Consider the following 25,367-nt stretch of genomic DNA (forward strand, 5'->3'; position numbering starts at 1 on the left):
TGGGTTTTCAAAACTGTTTAGTTCCAGTGACAGCTGTTTTCCTTTTAATTTCTCCCTATTGCAATGGGAATGTTTATCCTATGACTGTCCCTCCTTGCATACTGGAAGGAGATAACTTGATTTAAGTTTCACAGCCAGAGGAGAATTTTGCCTTAGGACAAAATATGCCTGTAACTGATTTTAACAAGACTTTGTACTTAATATTGTTACTGAAGTGATTTAAGGCTTTTATGATATTGTGATGGAATGAATATATTTTGCATTTGGAAAGAACAAATCTTTCTGGGGTCCAGAGGGTGGAATATGCTTGTCTGAGACTGTTTTGTACCCTAGGAAAGACTACGTTCTTTTGATCCACTCTAGTGGGTGCAGACTTATTGTGGATGGAACCTTTTGATTAGGTTGTTTCCATGGAGATGTGACCCATCCAATTGTGGGTGTCACCTTTTGATTAGATTATTTCCATGGAGGCGTGACACCACCATTCAAGATGGGTCTTAATTAGTTTACTGACATCGTCTATGAGAGGACAAAGGGCAGAGACATTTTGAAGAGAGCTCAGAGAAATGCCCAGGGCTGACACAGACCCAGATGCTTGAAGACGTAGAAAGAAAGACATTTGGAGATGCTAAGCTAAGGGAGGAAGTCCAGAGTTTGCCCCAGAGAAGCTAAGTGAGAAACCACAGACACTTAAGGAGAAAGCCACGGGAGACAGAAGCAAAGCAATGCAACTTGGGAGCAAAGGACCAGCAGATGCCAGCCACGTGCCTTCCCAGCTGACAGAGGTGTTCTGACAATATTGGTCTTTTCCTCAGAGAAGGTATCTACTTCTTCATGCCTTAATCTGGACATTTTCATGGCCTTAGAACTGTAAATTTTTGAACTGATAGGCCATTTCTGATATTTTGCATTTCCAGAAGCTTTAGCAAACCAGAACAAGAATCATAGCATACCTGGGTGCTCGAAATGAAAGCTGTGTTCCTGCCCATGAGGAGAAAAGAGGCAAACATGGCAATATTTCACTGTGACTCAATTATAATTTCTAAGTTGTTAATTAAAGGTCTTAAGCATTTGTAAAATGGGAAGCATGACGCTCATCCTTCTGTAGTGACAGGGTGGTTATAAAAGCAGTTTGGAAACTGCAATGCCTTTTACAAATGTAATGCCTTTGGTTGTGTTTTGAGAGCTTGATATATTTGAAATTTCCAGCATGAAAGGAATTCTGTCTTTTACTAAACAAGATGCAGACACTCAGATGGTCATTTGGCTGTATTATGCAAGTGCTATATACATATATAAGACAAGAATCCCTGCTCCATATTTTCTTGGGTTCAGAACTTTAGTGTTGGCTGATTTTGTACAAGGCCATGCTTGCAGCTGATAGTATGTGCTTCCCTTCTATCTTTTGACTCTTTTAGCCACACATCCTTCTTGCTTTTTTCTTTGTTGCTGCCCCTTCTACCAACTTCTAGTATAATTTCTTGGTTTGTTTCTCTTATCAAATGTCCATTAAAATTTTTAAGAGGAACCCATGTTTTCTGCATCCAGGGAAACAATTAAATACAGGCATACCTCAGAGATATTATGGGTTCGGTTTCAGACCACTGCAATAAAGTGAGTATCACCATAAAGCTAGCCACATAATTTTTTTGCTTTCCCAATGCATATAAAAGTCTTGTGTACACTATACTGTAGTCTAAGTGTGTAATAATTTACTGTCTAAAAAAAAAAACAATGTAATACCTTAATTAAAAATACTCTTACTAAAAAAAACTACAAGGGACAAAGATGGTCATTATATACTGATAAAGGGGACAAATCAGCAGGAAGATGTAACAAGTATAAATATATATGCATCTAACAACAGAGCCTCAAAATATATGAAGCAACTACTGACAGATTTGAAGGGAGAAATTGATGGTTCTACATTAATTGTAGGAGACTTTAAAACATCACCCTCAAGAATGGATAGAACATCTAGTCAGAAGATCAATAAGGAAGTACAGAACTTGAATGATACACTAAACCTACTAGACCTAACAGAAATATATAGAACACTGCACCCAACAAAAAGAGAATATACATTCTTCTTGAGTGCATATGGATCATTCTCCAGGATAGATTATATGTTGATTCACAAAATAAGTTCAATAAATTAAAAATACTGAAATCATACAATGTATATTCTCTGACCACAACAAAATGAAGCTAGAAATCAATAACACATAGAGAACTGGAAACTGCAAATACATAGAAATTAAGAAATATACTCTTAAACAACCAATGGGTTAATGAGTAAATAAGAAGCAAAATTAGGAAATACCTTGAGGTGAGTAAAAATGAAAATACAGCATACCAAAACTTATGGGATGCAGAGAAGACAGTGCTGAGAAGGAAATGTGATCTCTAAATGCTTACATTAAAAAAGAAGAAAGACTTCACTTCAGAGACCTAACCTCAAAACTGGAAGAACCAGAAAAAGAAGAGAAAAGTAAACTCAAGTTTAGCAGTAGGAAGCAAATAAGAAAGATTACAGCAGAGATAAAAGAAATAGAAAACAAAACATACAAACACATAATAGAATCAACAAAACCAATAGTAGATTCTTTGAAAAGTTCAATAAAATCAACAACTTTAGCTATATGTAGATTGACAAAGTAAAACAGAGAGAAGACACAAATTACAAAAATCAGAAATTCAAACGGGGATATTACCGACTCCACTGAAAGAAAAAGAATTATAAGTGGACACTATGAATAACACTATGCCAAAAATTAGATGACCTAGATAAAATGGACAAATTCCAAGAAACACACAAACAACCTACACTGACTCTAGAAGATACAGAAGATCACAACAAACCAATTAGCAAACAGATTGAATCAGTAAACACAAAACTTCCCCCCAAAGAAAAGTCAAGACCAGATGGCTTCACAGGGGACTATTACCAAACATTCCAAGAAGATTTAACTCCAATTCTGCTCAAACTCTTACAAAAAATTGAAGAGGGAACACTCCCTCACTCATTCTATGAGGCCAACATGACCCTCACACCAAAACCAGATAAAGATACCACCAGAAAAGAAAACTACAGATCAATACTTCTTATGAATATAGATGCAAAATTCTCAATAAAATTATGTTAATTCAACATAAGAAAATCAACTAATGTAACACCACATTAACAAAATGAAGGAGAAAAACATATGATCATCTCAATTGATGCAGAAAAGGCATTTGACAAAATCCAGCACCCCTTCTTGATGAAAACACTTAGAAAAATAGGAATAGAAGGAAACTTCCTCAATATGATAAAGGGCACATATGAAAATCCAACAGCTAACATCCTACTTAATGGCGAAAGACTGAATGCTTTCCCTTTGAGATCAGGAACAAGACAAGGATGCCCACTGTCACCAATGTCATTCAACATTGTTCCAGAAGTTCTAGCCAGAGCAATTAGGCAAGAAAAAAAAAGGCATCCAAATCAGAAAGAAAGACTTAAAACTTTCACTATATGCAGATGACATGGTCCTATATTTAGAAAGTCTCAAAAAATCTACAACAAAGTTACTAGAGCTAGTAAACAAGTTCAGCAAAGTGGTGAAATACAAGATCAACATGCAAAAATCAGTAGTGTTTATACACTAGTAATGAGTAACCTGAGGAGGAAATCAAGAAAAAAAATTCCTTAAAACAGCAACTAGTGAGCGTGTTGGCTGCTCTCCAGCCAGGGACCTTCTCACTTCTCTCTCCTGTGTTCCCAGGTCTAACCCTTCTTCTCTTTTCCCTCATCCTCAGGTGGAGCCACCATGAAGATGCAGATTTTCGTAAAAACAGTGACGGGAAAGACCATCACTCTTGAGGTTGAACCTTCAAATACAATAGAAAATGTGAAAGCCAAGATCAAGGATAAGGAAGGAGGCAGAGACTGATCTTTGCTTGCAACCAACTGGAAAATGGACGCACTTTGTCTGACTACAACATTTAAAAGGAGTCCACTCTTCACTTTGTGTTGAGACTTCGTGGTGGTGTTGAGAAAAGGAAGAAGTCTTATACCACTCCCAAGAATAAGCATAAGAGAAAGAAGGTTAAGCTGGCTGTCTTAAAATACTATAAGGTGGATGAGAATGGCAAAATTAGTTGCCTTCGTTGGGAGTGCCCTTCAGATGAATGTGGTGCTGGAATTTTTATGGCCAGTCACTTCAACAGACATTACTGTAGCAAGCGTTGTCTGACTTACTGCTTCAATAAACCAGAAGACAAGTAATTATGTGCGGATTAATAAAAAACATGAACTAACATTTAAAAAAAAACAGCAACTAAAAAAATCAAATATCTAAGAATAAACTTAACCAAGGATGTAAAGGACCTATATTCAGAAAACTACAAAACGTTGCTAAAAAGAAACCAAAGAAAACCTGAATAAATTGGAGGATATTCAGTGTTCATGGATTGGAAGACTAAATACACTTAGGATGTCACTTCTACCCAAATTGATTTATAGATTCAATTCAATCCCAATTAAAATTCTAAAAGTTTAATTTGCAGAACTAGAAAAGCCAACCATCAAATTTATTTGGAAGGGTAAGGGATCCCTATTAGCCAAAATCATCTTGAGAAAGAAGAATGAAGTTGGAAGACTCACTTCCTGACTTTAAAATATATTTTACAAAGTTACAGTGGTCAAAACAGCACAGTACTGGCACAAGGATAGCTATATTGACAAACAGAATTGCATTGAGAGTTCAGAAATAAGCCTTCAATCCTACAGCCAATTGATTTTTGACAAGGCTGCCAAGTCCACTCAACAGGGACAGAACAATCTCTTCAACAAATGGTGCTAGGAGAAATGGATAGCCATATCAAAAAGAATGAAAGAGGACCCCTGTCTCACACCTTATACAAAAAAAACTCAAAATGGATCAAAGACCTAAATATAAGAGCCGGGGCCATAAAACTCCTAGAAGAAAATGTAGGGAAGCATCTTCAAGATTTTGGGGTAGGCGGTGGTTTCTTAGACTTTACACCCAAAGCACAAGCAACAAAAGAAAAAATAGATAAATGTTCTTCAAAAATGAAGACTTCTGTGCTTCAAAGGACTTTGTCTAAAAGGTGAAAAGGCAGCCTACTCAAGGGAGAAAATATTTAGAAACCACATATTCGATAAGGGTTTACTATCCCAAACATAGAAAGAAATCCTTCAACTCAACAATAAAAAAACAAACACCCTAACTAAAAAATGGGCAAATCAAAAACACAATGAGATATCATGTCACACCTATTAGAATGGCCACTAATAAACAGACAACATACTACAAATGTTGGAGAGGATGTGAAGAAATAGGAAAATTTATTCACCGCTGGTGGGAATGTAAAATGGTACAGCTGCTGTGAAAGTTAGTTTGGCGGTTCCTCAGAAAGCTAAGTATAGAATTGCCATATGATCCAGCAATCCCATTACTAGGTATATATACTCAGAAGTGAAACCAGGGGCACAAATAGACATTTGCAAACTGATGTGCATAAAAGCATTATTCACAATTGCCAAAATATGGAAGCAACCCAAGAGTTCATCAACTGATGAATGGATAAACAAAATGTGGTCAATACATACAGTAGAATAGTATTCACCAGTAAAAAGGAACGAAGTCCTGATGCATGTGACAACATGCATGAATCTTGATGACATTATGCTGAGTGAAATAAGCCAGACACAGAAGGAAAAATATTGTATTATCTCACTGATATGAACAAATTATAATAAGCAAACTCATAGAGTCAGAATCTAGAATGTAGATTACCAGGGGAGAGACTAGGGTTAGAGAATGGGGAATTGATGCTTAATTTGTACAGAATTTCTATTTAGATTGATTGTAAACATTTGGAAGTGGATGATGGTGATGGTAGCACATTATTGTGAGTGTAATTAACAGCACTGAATTACATAGGTATATGTGATTAAAAGGGGAAACTAGTTCATATATGTTACTATAATAAAAATTAAGAGATAAAGCACAAGAGCATATAACCCTATTGTAGATGATGGACTGTAGTTTATAGTACAAATATAAGAATGTTCTTTCATGAATTATAACAAATGTACAATACTAATTCAAGGTATTCACAATATGGTGGTTGTTCCATTTTGCTAATGCTGCTGTTATGCAAAATAACAGAAATGGATTGGCTTTATAAAGGGGGTTTATTTGGTTACAAATTCAGAGTTTTAAGGCCATAAAGGTGTCCAAACTAAGGCATCAACAAGATGATACCTTCACTGAAGAATGGCCGATGGCGTCCAGAACACTTTTGTCAGCTGGGAAGGCACGTGGCTGGTGTCTGCTGTTCCTCTGCTCCCAGATTGTGTTTCAAAATGGTGTCCTCCAAGATGTCTCTAGGTCTCTTTTAGCTTCTCTGGGGCAAACTCTGGGTTTCATCTCTTAGCTTGGCATCTCCAAACATCCTTCTGTCTGCATCTCCAACAATCTCGAAGTGTCAGCAAGCATCTGGGTCTTGGCTTAGCATATCCTGGGGTGTTTTCATCTCTCTGCTGTCTGTGTCAGCTCTCTTTAAAGGACTCCGGTGAACTAATCAAGACCTACCCTGAATGGTCAGGGTCAAATCTCCATGGAAACATTCAATCAAGAGGTCATACCCTAATCAAAAATATTAATCAATTTGCCCCCACAAGAATGCATTAAAGAATATGGCTTTTGCTCTTTCTAGCCAGCGCCTTGCAATGGGCATCTCCCGGGACAACTGGCACAAGTGCCACAAGACCGGGAACAAGAGAAAACCCTACCACAAGAAGCGAAAGTATGAGCTAGGATGCCCGGCTGCCAACACAAAGATTGGCCCCCATCGCATACACACAGTTTGAGTGTTGAGGAGGCAAAAAGAAGTACCGTGCCCTGAGGCTGGATGTGTGGAACTTCTCCGGGTGTTCTGAGTATTGTACTTGCAAAACAAGGATCATCGATGTTGTCTACAATGCATCCAATAATGAGCTGGTCCGCACCAAGACCCTGGTGAAGAACTGTATTGTGCTCATTGACAGCACACCGTACCGGCAGTGGTATGAGTCCCACTACGCTCTGTCCCTGGGCTGCAAGAAGGGGGCCAAGCTGACTCCTGAGGAGGAAGAAATTTTAAACAAAAAACGATCAGAGGCGGGGCAAGATGGCAGAATGGTGAGCTGTATGTTTTAGTTACTCCTCCAGGAAAGTAGGTAGAAAGCCAGGAACTGCGTGGACTGGACACCACAGAGCAATCTGACTTTGGGCATACTTCATACAACACTCATGAAAACGTGGAACTGCTGAGATCAGCGAAATCTGTAAGTTTTTGCGGCCAGGGGACCTGCGCCCCTCCCTGCCAGGCTCAGTCCCGGGGGAGGAAGGGCTGTCAGCTCCGGGAAGGAGAAGGGAGAACTGCAGTGGCAGTTCTTATCGGAAACTCATTCTACTGACGCAAACTCCAACCATAGATAGACTGAGACCAGACACCAGAGAATCTGAGAGCAGCCAGCCCAGCAGAGAGGAGACAGGCATAGAAAAAAAACAACACGAAAAACTCCAAAATAAAAGCGGACGATTTTTGCAGTTCTGGTGAACATAGAAAGGGGAAGGGCCCTGAGGCGCATATGCAAATCCCGAACAAAACCTGATCTCTCTGCCCTGTGGACCTTTCCTTAATGGCCCTGGTTGCTTTGTCTCTTAGCATTTCAATAACCCATTACATCTCTGAGGAGGGCCCTTTTTTTTTTTTTTTTTTTTTAATCGTTTTTTCTTTTTCTAAAACAATTACTCTAAGAAGCCCAATACAGAAAGCTTCAAAGACTTGCTATTTGGGCAGGTCAAGTCAAGAGCAGAACTAGGAGAGCTCTGAGACAAAACGCAATAATCCAGTGGCTGAGAAAATTCACTAAACACCACAACTTCCCAAGAAAAGGGGGGTGTCCGCTCACAGCCATCATCCTGGTGGACAGGAAACACTCCTGCCCATCGCCAGCCCCATAGCCCAGAACTGCCCCAGACAACCCAGTGTGACGGAAGTGCTTCAAACAACAGGCACACACCACAAAACTGGGCGTGGACATTAGCCCTCCCTGCAACCTCAGCAGATTGTGCCAGAGTTGGGAAGGTAGAGCAGTGTGAATTAACAAAGCCCCATTCAGCCATCATTTCAGCAGACTGGGAGCCTCCCTACACAGCCCAGCAGCCCAGAACTGCCCTGGGGGGACGGCACTCACCTGTGACATAGCACAGTCATCCCTCAACAGAGGACCCGGGGTGCACGGCCTGGAAGAGGGGCCCACTTGCAAGTCTCAGGAGCCATACGCCAATACCAAGGACTTGTGGGTCAGTGGCAGAGACAAACTGTGGCAGGACTGAACTGAAGGAATAGACTATTGCAGCAGCTTTAAAAATCTAGGATCACCAGGGAGATTTGATTGTTAGAGCCACCCCCCCTTCCCTGACTGCCCAGAAACATGCTCCATATACAGGGCAGGCAACACCAACTACACACGCAAGCTTGGTACACCAATTGGAACCCACAAGACTCACTCCCCCACTCAAAAAAAAGGCTAAGCAGGGGAGAACTGGCTTGCGGAGAACAGGTGGCTCGTGGACGCCACCTGCTGGTTAGTTAGAGAAAGTGTACTCCACGAAGCTGTAGATCTGACAAATTAGAGATAAGGACTTCAATTGGTCTACAAATCCTAAAAGAACCCTATCAAGTTAAGCAAATGCCACGAGGCCAAAAACAACAGAAAATTATAAAGCATATGAAAAAACCAGACGATATGGATAACCCAAGCCCAAGCACCCAAATCAAAAGACCAGAAGAGACACAGCACCTAGAGCAGCTACTCAAAGAACTAAAGATGAACAATGAGACCATAGTACGGGAGATAAAGGAAATCAAGAAGACCCTAGAAGAGCATAAAGAAGACATTGCAAGACTAAATAAAAAAATGGATGATCTTATGGAAATTAAAGAAACTGTTGACCAAATTAAAAAGATTCTGGACACTCATAGTACAAGACTAGAGGAAGCTGAACAACGAATCAGTGACCTGGAAGATGACAGAATGGAAAATGAAAGCATAAAAGAAAGAATGGGGAAAAAAATTGAAAAAATCGAAATGGACCTCAGGGATATGATAGATAATATGAAACGTCCAAATATAAGACTCATTGGTGTCCCAGAAGGGGAAGAAAAGGGTAAAGGTCTAGGAAGAGTATTCAAAGAAATTGTTGGGGAAAACTTCCCAAATCTTCTAAACAACATAAATACACAAATCATAAATGCTCAGCGAACTCCAAATAGAATAAATCCAAATAAACCCACTCCGAGACATATACTGATCACACTGTCAAACACAGAAGAGAAGGAGCAAGTTCTGAAAGCAGCAAGAGAAAAGCAATTCACCACATACAAAGGAAACAGCATAAGACTAAGTAGTGACTACTCAGCAGCCACCATGGAGGTGAGAAGGCAGTGGCACGACATATTTAAAATTCTGAGTGAGAAAAATTTCCAGCCAAGAATACTTTATCCAGCAAAGCTCTCCTTCAAATTTGAGGGAGAGCTTAAATTTTTCACAGACAAACAAATGCTGAGAGAATTTGCTAACAAGAGACCTGCCCTACTGGAAATACTAAAGGGAGCGCTACACACAGAGAAACAAAGACAGGACAGAGAGACTTGGAGAAAGGTTCAGTACTAAAGAGATTCGGTATGGGTACAATAAAGGATATTAATAGACAGAGGGGAAAAATATGACAAACATAAACCAAAGGATAAGATGGCTGATTCAAGAAATGCCTTAACGGTTATAACGTTGAATGTAAATGGATTAAACTCCCCAATTAAAAGATATAGATTCGCAGAATGGATCAAAAAAAATGAACCATCAATATGTTGCATACAAGAGACTCATCTTAGACACAGGGACACAAAGAAACTGAAAGTGAAAGGATGGAAAAAAATATTTCATGCAAGCTACAGCCAAAAGAAAGCAGGTGTAGCAATATTAATCTCAGATAAAATAGACTTCAAATGCAGGGATGTTTTGAGAGACAAAGAAGGCCACTACGTACTAATAAAAGGGGCAATTCAGCAAGAAGAAATAACAATCGTAAATGTCTATGCACCCAACCAAGGTGCCACAAAATACATGAGAGAAACACTGGCAAAACTGCAGGAAGCAATTGATGTTTCCACAATAATTGTGGGAGACTTCAACACATCACTCTCTCCTATAGATACATCAACCAGACAGAAGACCAATAAGGAAATTGAAAACCTAAACAATCTGATAAATGAATTAGATTTAACAGACATATACAGGACATTACATCCCAAATCACCAGGATACACATACTTTTCTAGTGCTCATGGAACTTTCTCCAGAATAGATCATATGCTGGGACATAAAACAAGCCTCAATAAATTTAAAAAGATTGAAATTATTCAAAGCACATTCTCTGACCACAATGGAATACAATTAGAAGTCAATAACCATCAGACACTTAGAAAATTCACAAATACCTGGAGGTTAAACAACACACTCCTAAACAATCAGTGGGTTAAAGAAGAAATAGCAAGAGAAATTGCTAAATATATAGAGACGAATGAAAATGAGAACACAACATACCAAAACCTATGGGATGCAGCAAAAGCAGTGCTAAGGGGGAAATTTATAGCACTAAACGCATATATTAAAAAGGAAGAAAGAGCCAAAATCAAAGAACTAATGGATCAACTGAAGAAGCTAGAAAATGAACAGCAAACCAATCCTAAACCAAGTAGAAGAAAATAACAAGGATTAAAGCAGAAATAAATGACATAGAGAACAAAAAAACAATAGAGAGGATAAATATCACCAAAAGTTGGTTCTTTGAGAAGATCAACAAGATTGACAAGCCCCTAGCTAGAATGACAAAATCAAAAAGAGAGAAGACCCATATAAACAAAATAATGAATGAAAAAGGTGACATAACTGCAGATCCTGAAGAAATTAAAAAAATTATAAGAGGATACTATGAACAACTGTATGGCAACAAAATGGATAATGTAGAGGAAATGGACAATTTCCTGGAAACATATGAACAACCTAGACTGACCAGAGAAGAAATAGAAGACCTCAACCAACCCATCACAAGCAAAGAGATCCAATCAGTCATCAAAAATCTTCCCACAAATAAATGCCCAGGGCCAGATGGCTTCACAGGGGAATTCTACCAAACTTTCCAGAAAGAACTGACACCAATCTTACTCAAACTCTTTCAAAACATTGAAGAAAATGGAACACTACCTAACTCATTTTATGAAGCTAACATCAATCTAATACCAAAACCAGGCAAAGATGCTACAAAAAAGGAAAACTACCGGCCAATCTCCCTAATGAATATAGATGCAAAAATCCTCAACAAAATACTTGCAAATCGAATCCAAAGACACATTTAAAAAATCATACACCATGACCAAGTGGGGTTCATTCCAGGCATGCAAGGATGGTTCAACATAAGAAAATCAATCAATGTATTACAACACATTAACAAGTCAAAAGGGAAAAATCAATTGATCATCTCAATAGATGCTGAAAAAGCATTTGACAAAATCCAACATCCCTTTTTGATAAAAACACTTCAAAAGGTAGGAATTGAAGGAAACTTCCTCAACATGATAAAGAGCATATATGAAAAACCCACAGCCAGCATAGTACTCAATGGTGAGAGACTGAAAGCCTTCCCTCTAAGATCAGGAACAAGACAAGGATGCCCGCTATCACCACTGTTATTCAACATTGTGCTGGAAGTGCTAGCCAGGGCAATCCGGCAAGACAAAGAAATAAAAGGCATCCAAATTGGAAAAGAAGAAGTAAAACTGTCATTGTTTGCAGATGATATGATCTTATATCTAGAAAACCCTGAGAAATCGACGATACAGCTACTAGAGCTAATAAACAAATTTAGCAAAGTAGCGGGATACAAGGTTAATGCACATAAGTCAGTAATGTTTCTATATGCTAGAAATGAACAAACTGAAGAGACACTCAAGAAAAAGATACCATTTTCAATAGCAACTAAAAAAATCAAGTACCTAGGAATAAACTTAACCAAAGATGTAAAAGACCTATACAAAGAAAACTACATAACTCTACTAAAAGAAATAGAAGGGGACCTTAAAAGATGGAAAAATATTCCATGTTCATGGATAGGAAGGCTAAATGTCATTAAGATGTCAATTCTACCCAAACTCATCTACAGATTCAATGCAATCCCAATCAAAATTCCAACAACCTACTTTGCAGACTTGGAAAAGCTAGTTATCAAATTTATTTGGAAAGGGAAGATGCCTCGAATTGCTAAAGACACTCTAAAAAAGAAAAACGAAGTGGGAGGACTTACACTCCCTGACTTTGAAGCTTATTATAAAGCCACAGTTGCCAAAACAGCATGGTACTGGCACAAAGATAGACATATAGATCAATGGAATCGAATTGAGAATTCAGGAGATAGACCCTCAGATCTATGGTCCGACTGATCTTTGATAAGGCCCCCAAAGTCACTGAACTGAGTCATAATGGTCTTTTCAACAAATGGGGCTGGGAGAGTTGGATATCCATATCCAAAAGAATGAAAGAGGACCCCTACCTCACCCCCTACACAAAAATTAACTCAAAATGGACCAAAGATCTCAATATAAAAGAAAGTACCATAAAACTCCTAGAAGATAATGTAGGAAAACATCTTCAAGACCTTGTATTAGGCGGCCACTTCCTAGACTTTACACCCAAAGCACAAGCAACAAAAGAGAAAATAGATAAATGGGAACTCCTCAAGCTTAGAAGTTTCTGCACCTCAAAGGAATTTCTCAAAAAGGTAAAGAGGCAGCCAACTCAATGGGAAAAAATTTTTGGAAACCATGTATCTGACAAAAGACTGATATCTTGCATATATAAAGAAATCCTACAACTCAATGACAATAGTACAGTCGGCCCAATTATAAAATGGGCAAAAGATATGAAAAGACAGTTCTCTGAAGAGGAAATACAAATGGCCAAGAAACACATGAAAAAATGTTCAGCTTCACTAGCTATTAGAGAGATGCAAATTAAGACCACAATGAGATACCATCTAACACCGGGTAGAATGGCTGCCATTAAACAAACAGGAAACTACAAATGCTGGAGGGGATGTGGAGAAATTGGAACTCTTATTCACTGTTGGTGGGAGTGTATAATGGTTCAGCCACTCTGGAAGTCAGTCTGGCAGTTCCTTAGAAAACTAGATATAGAGCTACCATTCGATCCAGCGATTGCACTTCTCGGTATATACCCTGAAGATCGGAAAGCAGTGACACGAACAGATATCTGCACGCCAATGTTCATAGCAGCATTATTCACAATTACCAAAAGATGGAAACAACCCAAATGTCCTTCAACAGATGAGTGGATAAATAAAATGTGGTATATACACACGATGGAATACTACGCGGCAGTAAGAAGGAACGATCTCGTGAAACATATGACAACATGGATGAACCTTGAAGACATAATGCTGAGCGAAATAAGCCAGGCACAAAAAGAGAAATATTATATGCTACCACTAATGTGAACTTTCAAAAATGTAAAACAAATGGCTTATAATGTAGAATGTAGGGGAACTAGCAATAGAGAGCAATTAAGGAAGGGGGAACAATAATCCAAGAAGAACAGATAAGCTATTTAACATTCTGGGGATGCCCAGGAATGACTATGGTCTGTTAATTTCTGATGGATATAGTAGGAGCAAGTTCACAGAAATGTTGCTATATTAGGTAACTTTCTTGGGGTAAAGTAGGAACATGTTGGAAGTTAAGCAGTTATCTTAGGTTAGTTGTCTTTTTCTTACTCCCTTGTTATGGTCTCTTTGAAATGTTCTTTTATTGTATGTTTGTTTTCTTTTTAACTTTTTTTTCATACAGTTGATTTAAAAAAGAAGGGAAAGTTATAAAAAAAAAAAAAAAAAAAAAAATCAAGGAAAAAAAAAAGATGAAGTGCCCCCTTGTGGAGCCTGTGGAGAATGCAGGGGTATTCGCCTTCCCCACCTCCATGGTTGCTAACATGACCACAGACATAGGGGACTGGTGGTTTGATGGGTTGAGCCCTCTACCATAAGGTTTTACCCTTGGGAAGACGGTTGCTGCAAAGGAGAGGCTAGGCCTCCCTATGGTTGTGCCTAAGAGCCTCCTCCCGAATGCCTCTTTGTTGCTCAGATGTGGCCCTGTCTCTCTAGCTAAGCCAACTTGAAAGGTGAAATCACTGCCCTCCCCCCTACGTGGGATCAGACACCCAGGGGAGTGAATCTCCCTGGCAACGTGGAATATGACTCCCAGGGAGGAATGTAGACCTGGCATCGTGGGACGGAGAACATCTTCTTGACCAAAAGGGGGATGTGAAAGGAAATGAAATAAGCTTCAGTGGCAGAGAGAATCCAAAAGGAGCCGAGAGGTCACTCTGGTGGGCACTCTTACGCACACTTTAGACAACCCTTTTTAGGTTCTAAAGAATTGGGGTAGCTGGTGGTGGATACCTGAAACTATCAAACTACAACCCAGAACCCATGAATCTCGAAGACAGTTGTATAAAAATGTAGCTTATGAGGGGTGACAAGGGGATTGGCAAAGCCATAAGGACCACACTCCACTTTGTCTAGTTTATGGATGGATGAGTAGAAAAATAGGGGAAGGAAACAAACAGACAAAGGTACCCAGTGTTCTTTTTTACTTCAATTGCTCTTTTTCACTCTAATTACTATTCTTGTTATTCTTGTGTGTGTGCTAATGAAGGTGTCAGGGATTGATTTGGGTGATGAATGTACAACTATGTAATGGTACTGTGAACAATCGAAAGTACGATTTGTTTTGTATGACTGCGTGGTATATGAATATATCTCAATAAAATGAAGATTAAAAAAAAAAAAAAAAAAAAGACATAATGCTGAGCAAAATAAGCCAGGCACAAAAAGAGAGATATTGTATGTTACCACTAATGTGAATTCTGTGAAAAATGTACAATGTTTTATACTGTAGAATGTAGGGGACCTAGAGATACCAATTAGTGGAGGGGGAATGATAATCTAATAAGAACAGATAAACTATGGAGGGTAATCTCAATGTTATGGGAATGCTCAGGAAGGATTATGGTTTGTAAACTTTCTTGGATATAGTAAGATCATGTTGGAAGCAATAGAGTTATTTTAGGTTTTTTTTTTCTCTTATTCCTTTGTTTTCTTAGGGGTTGTTAATTTTCTTGGGGTATGGTAGGAACATGTTGGAAGCAATGTAGTTATTTTAGATTATTTGTTTTTCTTACTCCTCTGTTTGGACATGGTTTATTAATTTTCTTGGGGTATGGTAGGAACATATTGGAAGCAAAGTAGTTATTTTAGATTATTTGTTTTCCTTAATCCATTGCTTTGTTTGAAATGTTGTGGGGTTTTTTTTGGTTGTTGTTTGCCTGTTTGTTTTTAATTTTTTGATAAACAAAGTTAAAAAATTGAAAAAAAATCAGTAGAAAAATGGGAGTAAAAACTAAATGACAAATAGGGTGGGATGGGGGGATGGTTTGGGTACTCTCTTTTCACTTTTATTTTTTATTCTTATTCTGATTCTTTCTGATGTAAGGAAAATGTTCAGAAATAGATTGTGGTGATGAACGCATAACTATATGATCATACTGTGAACAGTTGATTGTATACCATGGATGACTGTATGGTTTGTGAATATATTTCAATAAAACTGAATTTAAAAAAAAAAAACGATCAAAGAAAATTCAGACGAAATAAGATGAAAGGAAAAAATATGCCAAGATCAGCAGTTTTCTTCAGGAGCAGTTCCAGCAAGGCAAGCTTCTTGCATGTATTGCTTCGAGGCTAGGCCAGTGTGGCCAAGCAGATGGCTATGTGCTAGAAGGCAAGGAGCTGGAGTTTTATCTGAGGAAAATCAAGGCCCGGAAAGGCAAATAATTACTCCCTCCCAACCTAGCTCATGTAATAAAGGCTTGTTTTATGTTAAAAAAAAAAAAGAATATGCCTTTTTCTGGGGGACATAATATGTACAAACTGGAAAAATACACCTAATATAAACTATGAACAATAGTTAATAGTACTATTTTAATAATTTTTCATCAATTGTAACAAAGATTTCTAATGTTAAAAAAAATCAGTACAATTACAAAAAAGTGCTATCATCAATTGTAACAAATGTTTCTCACCAATGTAAGGTGGTGGTGGTGGGGTGGTGTAAGGGAATCCTGTATTTTATGCATGATTGGCTGGTAACCCACAACTTCTCTAATAAAAAAAAATTTTTTTAAACACCATAATGACATACCATTACACACTGTTATGGTTTGCTAATGCTGCTGTTTGCAAAATACCAGAAATGGATTGGCTTTTATAAAGGGGGTTTATTTTGTTATAGAGTTACAGTCTTAAGGCCATAAAGTGTCCAAGGTAAGGCATCAACAATAGAGTACCTTCACTGAAGAAAGGCTATTGACATCCAGAAAACCTGTTAGCTGGGAAAGCATATGGCTGGCATCTGCTTGCTCCCAGGTTGCATTTCAAAATGGCGTTCTCCAAAACATCAGCATCAGCTTTCAATGGCCGTCTTCAGAATGTCTCTCTAAGCTGCAGAACTCTGTGTTCCTTCTGTTTATTGACTGTTTTATATGGCTCCAGCGATTTAATTCTGTGTTCCTTCTGTTTATCAACTCTTTTATATGGCTCCAGTGATTTAATTAACACCTACCCTGAATGGGTTGAGTAACATCTCCATGGAAATTATCCAGTCAAAGCTCTTGCCCACAGTTGACTGAGTCACATCTCCATGGAAACACTCAATCAAAAGGTTCCAATCTAATCAACACTAATATGTCTGCCCCCACAAGATTGCATCAAAGGGCATGGCATTATGGGGGACACAATACATCCGAACCAGCACACACACATACCAGAAATGCTAAAATTAAAGACTTAAAATACCAAATGTTGGCAAAGATATTAAGCAACTGGAATTTTCATACATTGTTAGTGGGAATATACAATGGTACAATCACTTTGGGAAAAGGTCTAACAATTTCCTATAAAATACAACTTACACTTACCCCATGAACCAATCTCACTCCCAGATATTTACTAATCTCACTCCCAGGTATTTACCCAAAAAATGAAAACATACTTTGACAAAAAGACATATAATAATGTTTGCTGGAAACAGCCAGTCCATCAATAGGAGAATAGATAAACAAACTGATTATATTTCCCATTCATACAATGGAATATTACTCAGCAATTAAAAAAAAAAAACAAAAACACTATACACAATAACAGATAAATTGCAAAAAACATTATGCTACATGAAAGTAGTCTTCCTTATTTCTGAAAATAGAACCAACAAGAGCTATCTGTAAATATAAGATTTTATAAAAGTGTCTCACACAACTGTGGGGATGCATGAGTCCAAATTCCATACAGCAGGTGCACAAGTCCAAATTCCATAGGGCAGTATGCAAGAATCCAAATTCCATAGGGAAGGCAGTGAACTGACAACTCCAATGAAGGTGTTCAATGAACTCCTCAGGAGACATTAGCTAGCTGATGAAGAAGTGAAAGTTCTCTCTCTTTCTCCCTTAAAAGTCTTCAACTGATTGGATTAAATCCAGCTGATTGAATTCTCTCATTGTGGAAGATACACCCTTTGTTGATGTAATCAGTCACAGGTGCAGCTGACTGACTGATGATTTACTAAACCAGCCCTCTGGTTATAAGAGGCTGACAGCAAATATTTTCCTAAGCCTGATGTTACCATTTAATAGGAACTTTTACTGGGTTCTCACAACAATCTTGTTAATCTGAGAGGACTCTGTGGATGCCAGTCTCAGGACAACAGAAGTCCTCCCCATGGAAGGTGAGCTGTTGACCTTCAAAAGAACTCCTAACCCCCAATGAAATGCTGGCCACCTGAACATTCTGGACCTGCTGAGCATTCCATGGACACATGATGAACGATTGTAAGAACCACTCTGAAACTTTACTGCTTATTCTCACCTACTTTGTATTCTTAACTCCATCTTTGCTCTATTCTAAATCTATCCTTGCCTCTGAGGCCCTACTCTGATCTATCTCTGGTACTTTGGAGTTAGTATTTTTATTGGTCTCCCTATTCTATGACTTGACTTTTCTTAAAGTTTTGGGTTTGACTCTTTGTCTAGATTTCCTGGGATAGGACACCACCCCTACTTTGCTCTCTCGAATCTAACTCTTGAAAACAGTTGGAAGAGTCCTACCCATACTTACTCCTCAAAGGGAAGATGTGAATGCCCTGGTAGCCTCCTACTTCTTTTGCCTTGCTTTCTCATTTATTTCTCTTGGCTTTGTTCTTAGATTGACAACTCAGCCCTTAGCTGTCCCTGTCTTCATTCTAATTTGGCATTCTCCAGCTCTTGATGGTGTCCCAGCTCCTTATTCCTTAGAATCTAGTCTCTTATTAATGATTTTGCTTCTAGTTTCTCAGTATTGCCAGATAGAGGGGACTCAGCTTTAACAAACAGACAGTGGGCAAACTGGGCAAACTGATATCATTTAGCAGAAATTATTATTCAGGGAAACCTAATAACTTGCCTTTGGTTCCGTGGCAAGTGAGCTACAGATATTTAATTTGAACCCAATATTCTGATTCTAGTATTGCTTTCAGCTTTTGGAAAGTGCCATAAGCAAAGCAGTAAGAGGAATTATAGTAACAATATTTATCAATAATAATTATAATAAGATTTATTGAGCACTTACTTTAGTGCTTTCATTTAAACCTCACCACAAGCCTATGAAACATATCTTAGTGCTAGGCAACAAGTAGATACTCAGTAAATGTCATTCATTAATGCATGAACAAATAGACAAATGAAAACTTTCACAGTAGCTATTATCTTCATTTACAGATAAGAAAATCAAGGCTCAGACTTTTATCAGGGTCACATACCTGGATGAGGATTTGAAACCAAATATGTCTGTTTCCAGAACCTCTATTTTTTTCCTATTACCTCACATAGCACTTTATTTCCAATCATAAAAGAATATGATGTAAAAAATCTAACAGAAATCTCAAGGAAGTTCTCAACTACTACTTACATTTTTACTATAAAAAATATAGTATATATGCAATTAGGTTCCCTATTATCAATAGATCATAGAAGTATATTTTTGTGACTTTATCAAAAGCAGACATAAACACATAAGTACAATTCAAAAGGAAAGTAGAATACTCCAAACACAGCTCTAACCTGATTTTGGATAGTAATTCTCCTCTATCTGCACAATCCACACTGACTTGTCGAATAAGTTCATGAAATATTGTATTATAAATGTTCTGTTCCTTCTTCAATACATGTAGCAGTTTGTGCATCTGGCAGAAGATAAGTAAGATAAATAATACTTACTACAGTTTTATCAGTAAAAATAATTTTAGGATATGTGGTGGACTAATGAATTGTATACCCAAGTATAGAAATGTTCTTGGTCTTGACCTGCATGCTGGTGGGTGTGGACCCTTTATAAATAAGATGTCTTAAAGATGTTACTTCAGTTAAGGTAACTGAATCAGGTTGGGCTTTAATCCAGATTACTGGAATCCTTTATAAGCAGAATGAAATTCAGACAGAAAGCCACAAGGAGAAGTTAGAAGCTGGAAGTCAAATGAACCCAGAAGAAAAAGAAGGCACCACTATGCACACTGGCATTTAAGAGAAAAGCCAAGGACAAAGGATCATTGGCAGCTAGCCACCAAATGCCACAGTCTTTGGGGAGAAAGTATAGTCTTGCTGATGCCTCCATTTTGGTATTCTCCTAGACTCAAAACGGTGAGCCAATAAATTCCCATTGTTTAAGCCAACTCACTATATAGTATTTGTTTTAGCAGCTAGGAAACTAAAATAGGAAGCACTCTAGATTTGAATAAATTAGAAATATCTTGATTAATTTATTTCACTTACATTTTCCTTTACACACACACACACACACACACACACACACACGTGATATATGATTTTTAAAAATCTATCACAATATCGCTTCTGAAGTATACCTGCCAAAAAATGCAAAACCAGAATATGATCATGAGGATGCATCAGAAAAACCCAAAGAGAGTAATATTCTAACAAATAATTGGTCTGTGCTCTTTGTAATATCAAGGTCAAGAAAAACAAAGACTGAGGAACTGTTTCAGATTGAAGTTGTCTAAAGGTACATAACTAAAAGCACCGTGTAATCCTGGGATTCTGGATTAGATGGGAAAAGTAGATATAAAAGACACTATAGGGACAAGGAGGAAATTTGAAATCTGAATATGAACTGTAGTAGTTAATGCTAGTATAACAATGTTAAATTTCCTGATTTTGATAACTATATTATGGATAACTATATATGGACTGTGCTTGTTATTAGGAAATACACACTAAAATATTTGGTGGTAAAGGGGCATAACTCCAACTTACTCTAAAATGATTTAGAAAAAAAATATGCAAATATATAGATAGAGAGTAAGAAAGAGAATGATAAAGCAAATAGGGCACAATATAAATAATGGATGAATCTGGGTAAAGATTACATATGAGTTCCTTATATTATTCTTGTAACTTTTCTGTAAGTTTCAACTTACATCAAAATTAAAATTCACAAAGTAAAAATGAAAAAGAAATAGTCTTCATAAATAAAAACTCCATATCTTTACAAGGCTGAAAGAGCTCTTTCACTAAGTACAAAATAAAAATTATAAGTCCTGAGAAAGCATGATTTAATTGGCAGTGCTTTTCCAGTGGTACAAAAAACAAGGGTCTTACAATCAGTGGTGCCTTTTATTCAATTAAACACAGTAATAAGAATACTAATAATACCAACAATTAATTATACATACTTGCTATATTCCAGGCAATGTTCTAAGGACTTTACATTCATTGTGTCATTTAATCTTCACAACAACCTTATGAAGTAAATACTAGTATTATCTCTAACTTATATATAAGGAAACTGTGACACAAATACATTAAATGATTTGCCTAATGTCACAACTAATAAATAACATATCCAGAATTTGAATCCAGGCAATCTGCCTCAAGAGTACATGTTCTTCAATGATGCCTCACCAATACGGACTAACTACAATGTGTAAACTCAGAACTGAATCTTAGAACATAGACTAACATGGACACAATAATTGTAATAGTCCCTAGATTGTAAGCTCTTACAGCAGTTAACTCTATCCCTGAATTGTAAGGCCTATCTCTAAACTTTGAGATGCTGATCCCCTAGCGTATGTTGTCACAAACATTGGGACTGGTGGTTTGATGTGCTGAGCCCTCGAGCATGGGACTTGCCCTTATGAAGCTCATTACCACAAAGGAGAGTCTAAAGTTGTATGTAATGGTGCCTAAGAGTCTCCCCCTGAGTACATCTTTGTTGCTCAGATGTGGCCCTCTCTCTCTCTAACTGAGCCATCTCGACAGGTGAACTCGCTGCCCTCCCCTCTACGTGGGACCGACCCCCAGGGGTGTAAATCTCCCTGGCAACGCAGAGTATGACTCCCGGGGATGAATGTGGACCCGACATCGTGGGACTGAGAGTATCTTCTTGACCAAAAGGGGGATGCAAAATGAGACGAAATAGTTTCAGTGGCTGAGAGATTCCAAATGGAGTCAAGAGGTCACTCTGGTGGACATTCTTATGCACTATATAGATAACACCTTTTAGGTTTTAATGTATTGGAATAGCTAGAAGTAAATACCTGAAACTACCAAACTCCAACCCAGCAGTCTGGACTCCTGAAGACAATTATATAATAATGTAGATTACAAGGGGTGACAGTGTGATTGTGAAGACCTTGTGGATCACACCCCCTTTAGCTAGTGTATGGATGAGTGGAGGAATGGGGCTAAAAACTAAAGGACAAATGGGGTGGGATGGGGGGATGATTTGGGTGTTCTTTTTTCACTTTTATTTTTTATTCTTGTTCTGGTTCTTTCTGATGTAAGGAAGATGTTCAGAGATAGATTGTGGTGATGAATGCATAACTATGTTATCATACTGTGGACAGTGGATTGTATATCATGGAAGATTGTATGGTGTGTGAATGTATTTCAATAAAACTGAATTTAATAAAAATAAAAAAATAAAATAAAAAAAAGAGTACATGCTCTTAATCACTGTATTATATTGATCTTTGCAGTTACCTGGGTTGGGCCTGTATATTCCTGGTTTTCCACACCAGCCCTTTCTAGCATTGCATCCATTACATTATTCAACTGGACCACTTCTACTCTTTTATTAGGTTTCCTAAAAGAGCAAGGGGGCAAAATTATGTAAGTAGTGTTATAATAGGTCATCAAATGGCATAAAGAATATAATGTGAGAAAAGAATCCGAATATGCTGTGCAATATTAATGTTATTTTAAAACATCACATTTGAACTAGTGGATTGCCAATAGCATATTTTCAGCGGAAAAAGCAAGTGGCAGAAAAATACAAATACTATGATTCTCTTTTTTGTAAAAGAAAATAATTACCCCTCCCCCCGCAAAAAAAAAAATCTATATATCTATTGTGTAGGATTATAAGAATATAGAAAAAGATGTGGAAAGACAAAACCACACTCTTAACACTGCTCACCTCAAAATGTGAGAGAAGAAAAGGAGTGAAAGAGATAAGAAAAAAAAAGACTGTGGCAAAATGAAGAAAACTAGTGGTTAAATGTAGAATATAACAGTATTTTATAGTACTTAAATATTATTGCAAATATATAAAAATTGAATATGCAATTGGACAAGTAAAAACACTGATTAGATGATGAAATTGTAGGCAATTATTGTCTTAGTTTTTTGCTATGATTTTTATATTTTTTGATTAATAATTTTATGAAAAAGACATACTAGGTATATAATTATTCTTTCTGAGAAATACCTTAGAAAATAAACTGTACTTACATGGATGGGAAGAGCAATAGCCTGTTTTCACTATCTGTAAGCAGTGTGGTGTATTTGCTATAATAAGTAAGACATATAAATATTATTTTAAGAAATTTTTCCAGATTGTTTATCACACATTACAACATGACAAATTTATACCCTCTAGAATTGAGAAGCTACGAGGCAGGCAAAAAGGTTCATCATTTTGCATTCAAGAACATACCAAAATAGACATACACATCTACAGTCATAAATATGATTACATTTATCATATTTGAAACATATTTTTAGGAAAAGAGCTTTAATCACTTTCCTCAGTATGTTTCATATGAAATTTTCCTTGATTTATTTTAAAAAATCACAGATTTTCAAAGGTGGAAGGGTGTTCTAAGTACAATGTCAACAAAGTTAAGTGACTGACCAAGTTATAAAACAAGTAAGAAGCAGAGATGAGACTAGAGCCCAGGTTTCCTCACTCCCAGTCATATCTGCCCACTGAAAGTACTTGTTTACACCTAAATGAGTATCAGTAAAACTGGTTCCATGAGCCACAAGGTATTCCTTTAAATTCATTATTATTTTTATATCTTTTTTCTTCCCCTAATTAATAAGCACTTACTTGGTTCTTCCCCCTACTGGAACACAATTATTAATAAGGTCCAGTTTCAGAATTTAGATCAGTGCACAATCTCCAGAGAATGTAAAGACTAAATAGTTTCAAAAATGTGCGTGAGAAAGGGTCTAAAAACGATTGGCAATGAGCAATGAGCACACCTGGAACCCAGATCTTGGTTTAGTGGAAGACCATTCTCCACTAAAAAGAAACAGGACTCTGGAGAAGTGACTCAAGGCTCATTCCAGGGCTGGTGTTGGGAAGTACAGGATGAAACTGGAAATCTTACTGAGCCAGAAAATAAGGAAGCACTCAAAGAATGACAGTGACGTGTTCAAAGAATATAAAAGGCTGCTCAAAGGAGTTGCCATTGGCTTAATATGAGACATTCTAAGCCTTAAAATAACAATAGTAAAGAATTATAACCCATTGAATAACAGAAATCCATGAGTCCATACGGTAAAATGCCGACTAATAAATATAGAAGAAATGATGATAGAGTTAAAAAATCACCAAAGGATCTAAGACTAGTGGCTGAAAGTTTAATGAGGGATATTGACAGAGCAGCTCTCCACAAAATACTTATTCAACAAAGAAAAAAATAATTTTATACTGGAAAACCTGGTGGGAACCAGCTAATCTAAGATAACATCACCAATATTAAGACACACTGACATCATGCCTCTCCTGATGTGTCATTGAGATGACAATATCACTTCTGTGGTATTCCTAACAAAAATGCATAATCTGAATCTAAATACAAGAAAACATCAGACAAATTTATACTGAGGAACGTTTCACATAGTAGCTGGTCTGTACTCTTCAAAAATTTCAAGGCCAAGAAAGACAAAGAAAGGCTGAGGAATTGTTTCAAACTAAAGTTTATCAAATGGACATAAGGTGTTATGTGTCCTGGATTGGGATCCTCTATAGGGTGAGGGAAAAAAAGCTATTTAAAAAATAGCTTAAGAAACAGCTATAGGGATAACTGGTAAAATTTGATAAATTTTGAATACATACTATGGATTAGATAATATTGAACCAACATCAAATTTCCTGATTTTGATAATTGTCCTCTGATTATAGAAGAGAATGCCCATGCTATTAGGAAATATATACTGATGTATTTGGTGGTAAAGGGCCATGATGTCTCTGACTTAGCCTTCAATAGTTAAAAAACGGGGTGTGTGTGTGTGTGTGTGTGTGTGTGTGTGTGTGTATACATATGCATGTGTATATATATACACATATGCTGTGTGCACACATGTGTGTATATATATGCAGATATATGTGTGTGTGTGTATATATATAATAAATATGCACATACACATGATAAAGCAAATGAGGCAAAATGTAGACAATCAGGGAATCAGGATAGATGGTATATGGGCGTTCCTTGTCCCATTTTTTGTAATTTTTTGTAAGTATAAAATTACATAAAAATGAAAATGTACCCAAAAATGAGTTCCATTTAGTTCTATTAGGCAAAGGATTGTTCAGATACCCACTATCATAAGGAACTGCTTTATAAAATACATTTGGGTAAGGTAAAAAGATTGATAGTCTCTGGATATTTTATTATAAAACCTTAGTCAAGTGTTTTCTCAGAAAATAAAAGCAAGACCCCATAAACAGGAATCAAAGACAATCAGAGAGAACTCATTCACAGTCTAGAGCTGGAGCATGTGTTATGAGATTCTAGCTTAGAGGGCATTACTTTTCTTTGTCTCCATGGTCATTGCTCAA

The 25,367-nt window shown here is 37.3% G+C and overlaps 1 protein-coding gene and 2 pseudogenes across 1 annotated transcript in view; 2 read left to right on the forward strand and 1 right to left on the reverse strand.

Moving 5' to 3' along the window:
• Positions 1 to 25,367, reverse strand: part of AXDND1 (axonemal dynein light chain domain containing 1) — a 214,574-nt gene that overhangs the window by 175,347 nt on the left and 13,860 nt on the right. Inside the window, exons 6-8 of the mRNA XM_037825258.1 lie at positions 23,027 to 23,083; positions 22,277 to 22,379; positions 19,337 to 19,458 (exon numbers count right to left, since the gene is read on the reverse strand). Of these exons, the coding sequence (XP_037681186.1) occupies positions 19,337 to 19,458; positions 22,277 to 22,379; positions 23,027 to 23,083 (282 nt within the window). The remainder of the gene's footprint in view (positions 1 to 19,336; positions 19,459 to 22,276; positions 22,380 to 23,026; positions 23,084 to 25,367) is intronic.
• On the forward strand, positions 3,759 to 4,270 carry LOC119526287 (annotated as a pseudogene).
• Positions 6,743 to 16,077, forward strand: LOC119526285 (annotated as a pseudogene).

Source organism: Choloepus didactylus, chromosome 2 (assembly GCF_015220235.1).
Source record: "Choloepus didactylus isolate mChoDid1 chromosome 2, mChoDid1.pri, whole genome shotgun sequence".
Classification (NCBI taxonomy): domain Eukaryota; kingdom Metazoa; phylum Chordata; class Mammalia; order Pilosa; family Megalonychidae; genus Choloepus; species Choloepus didactylus.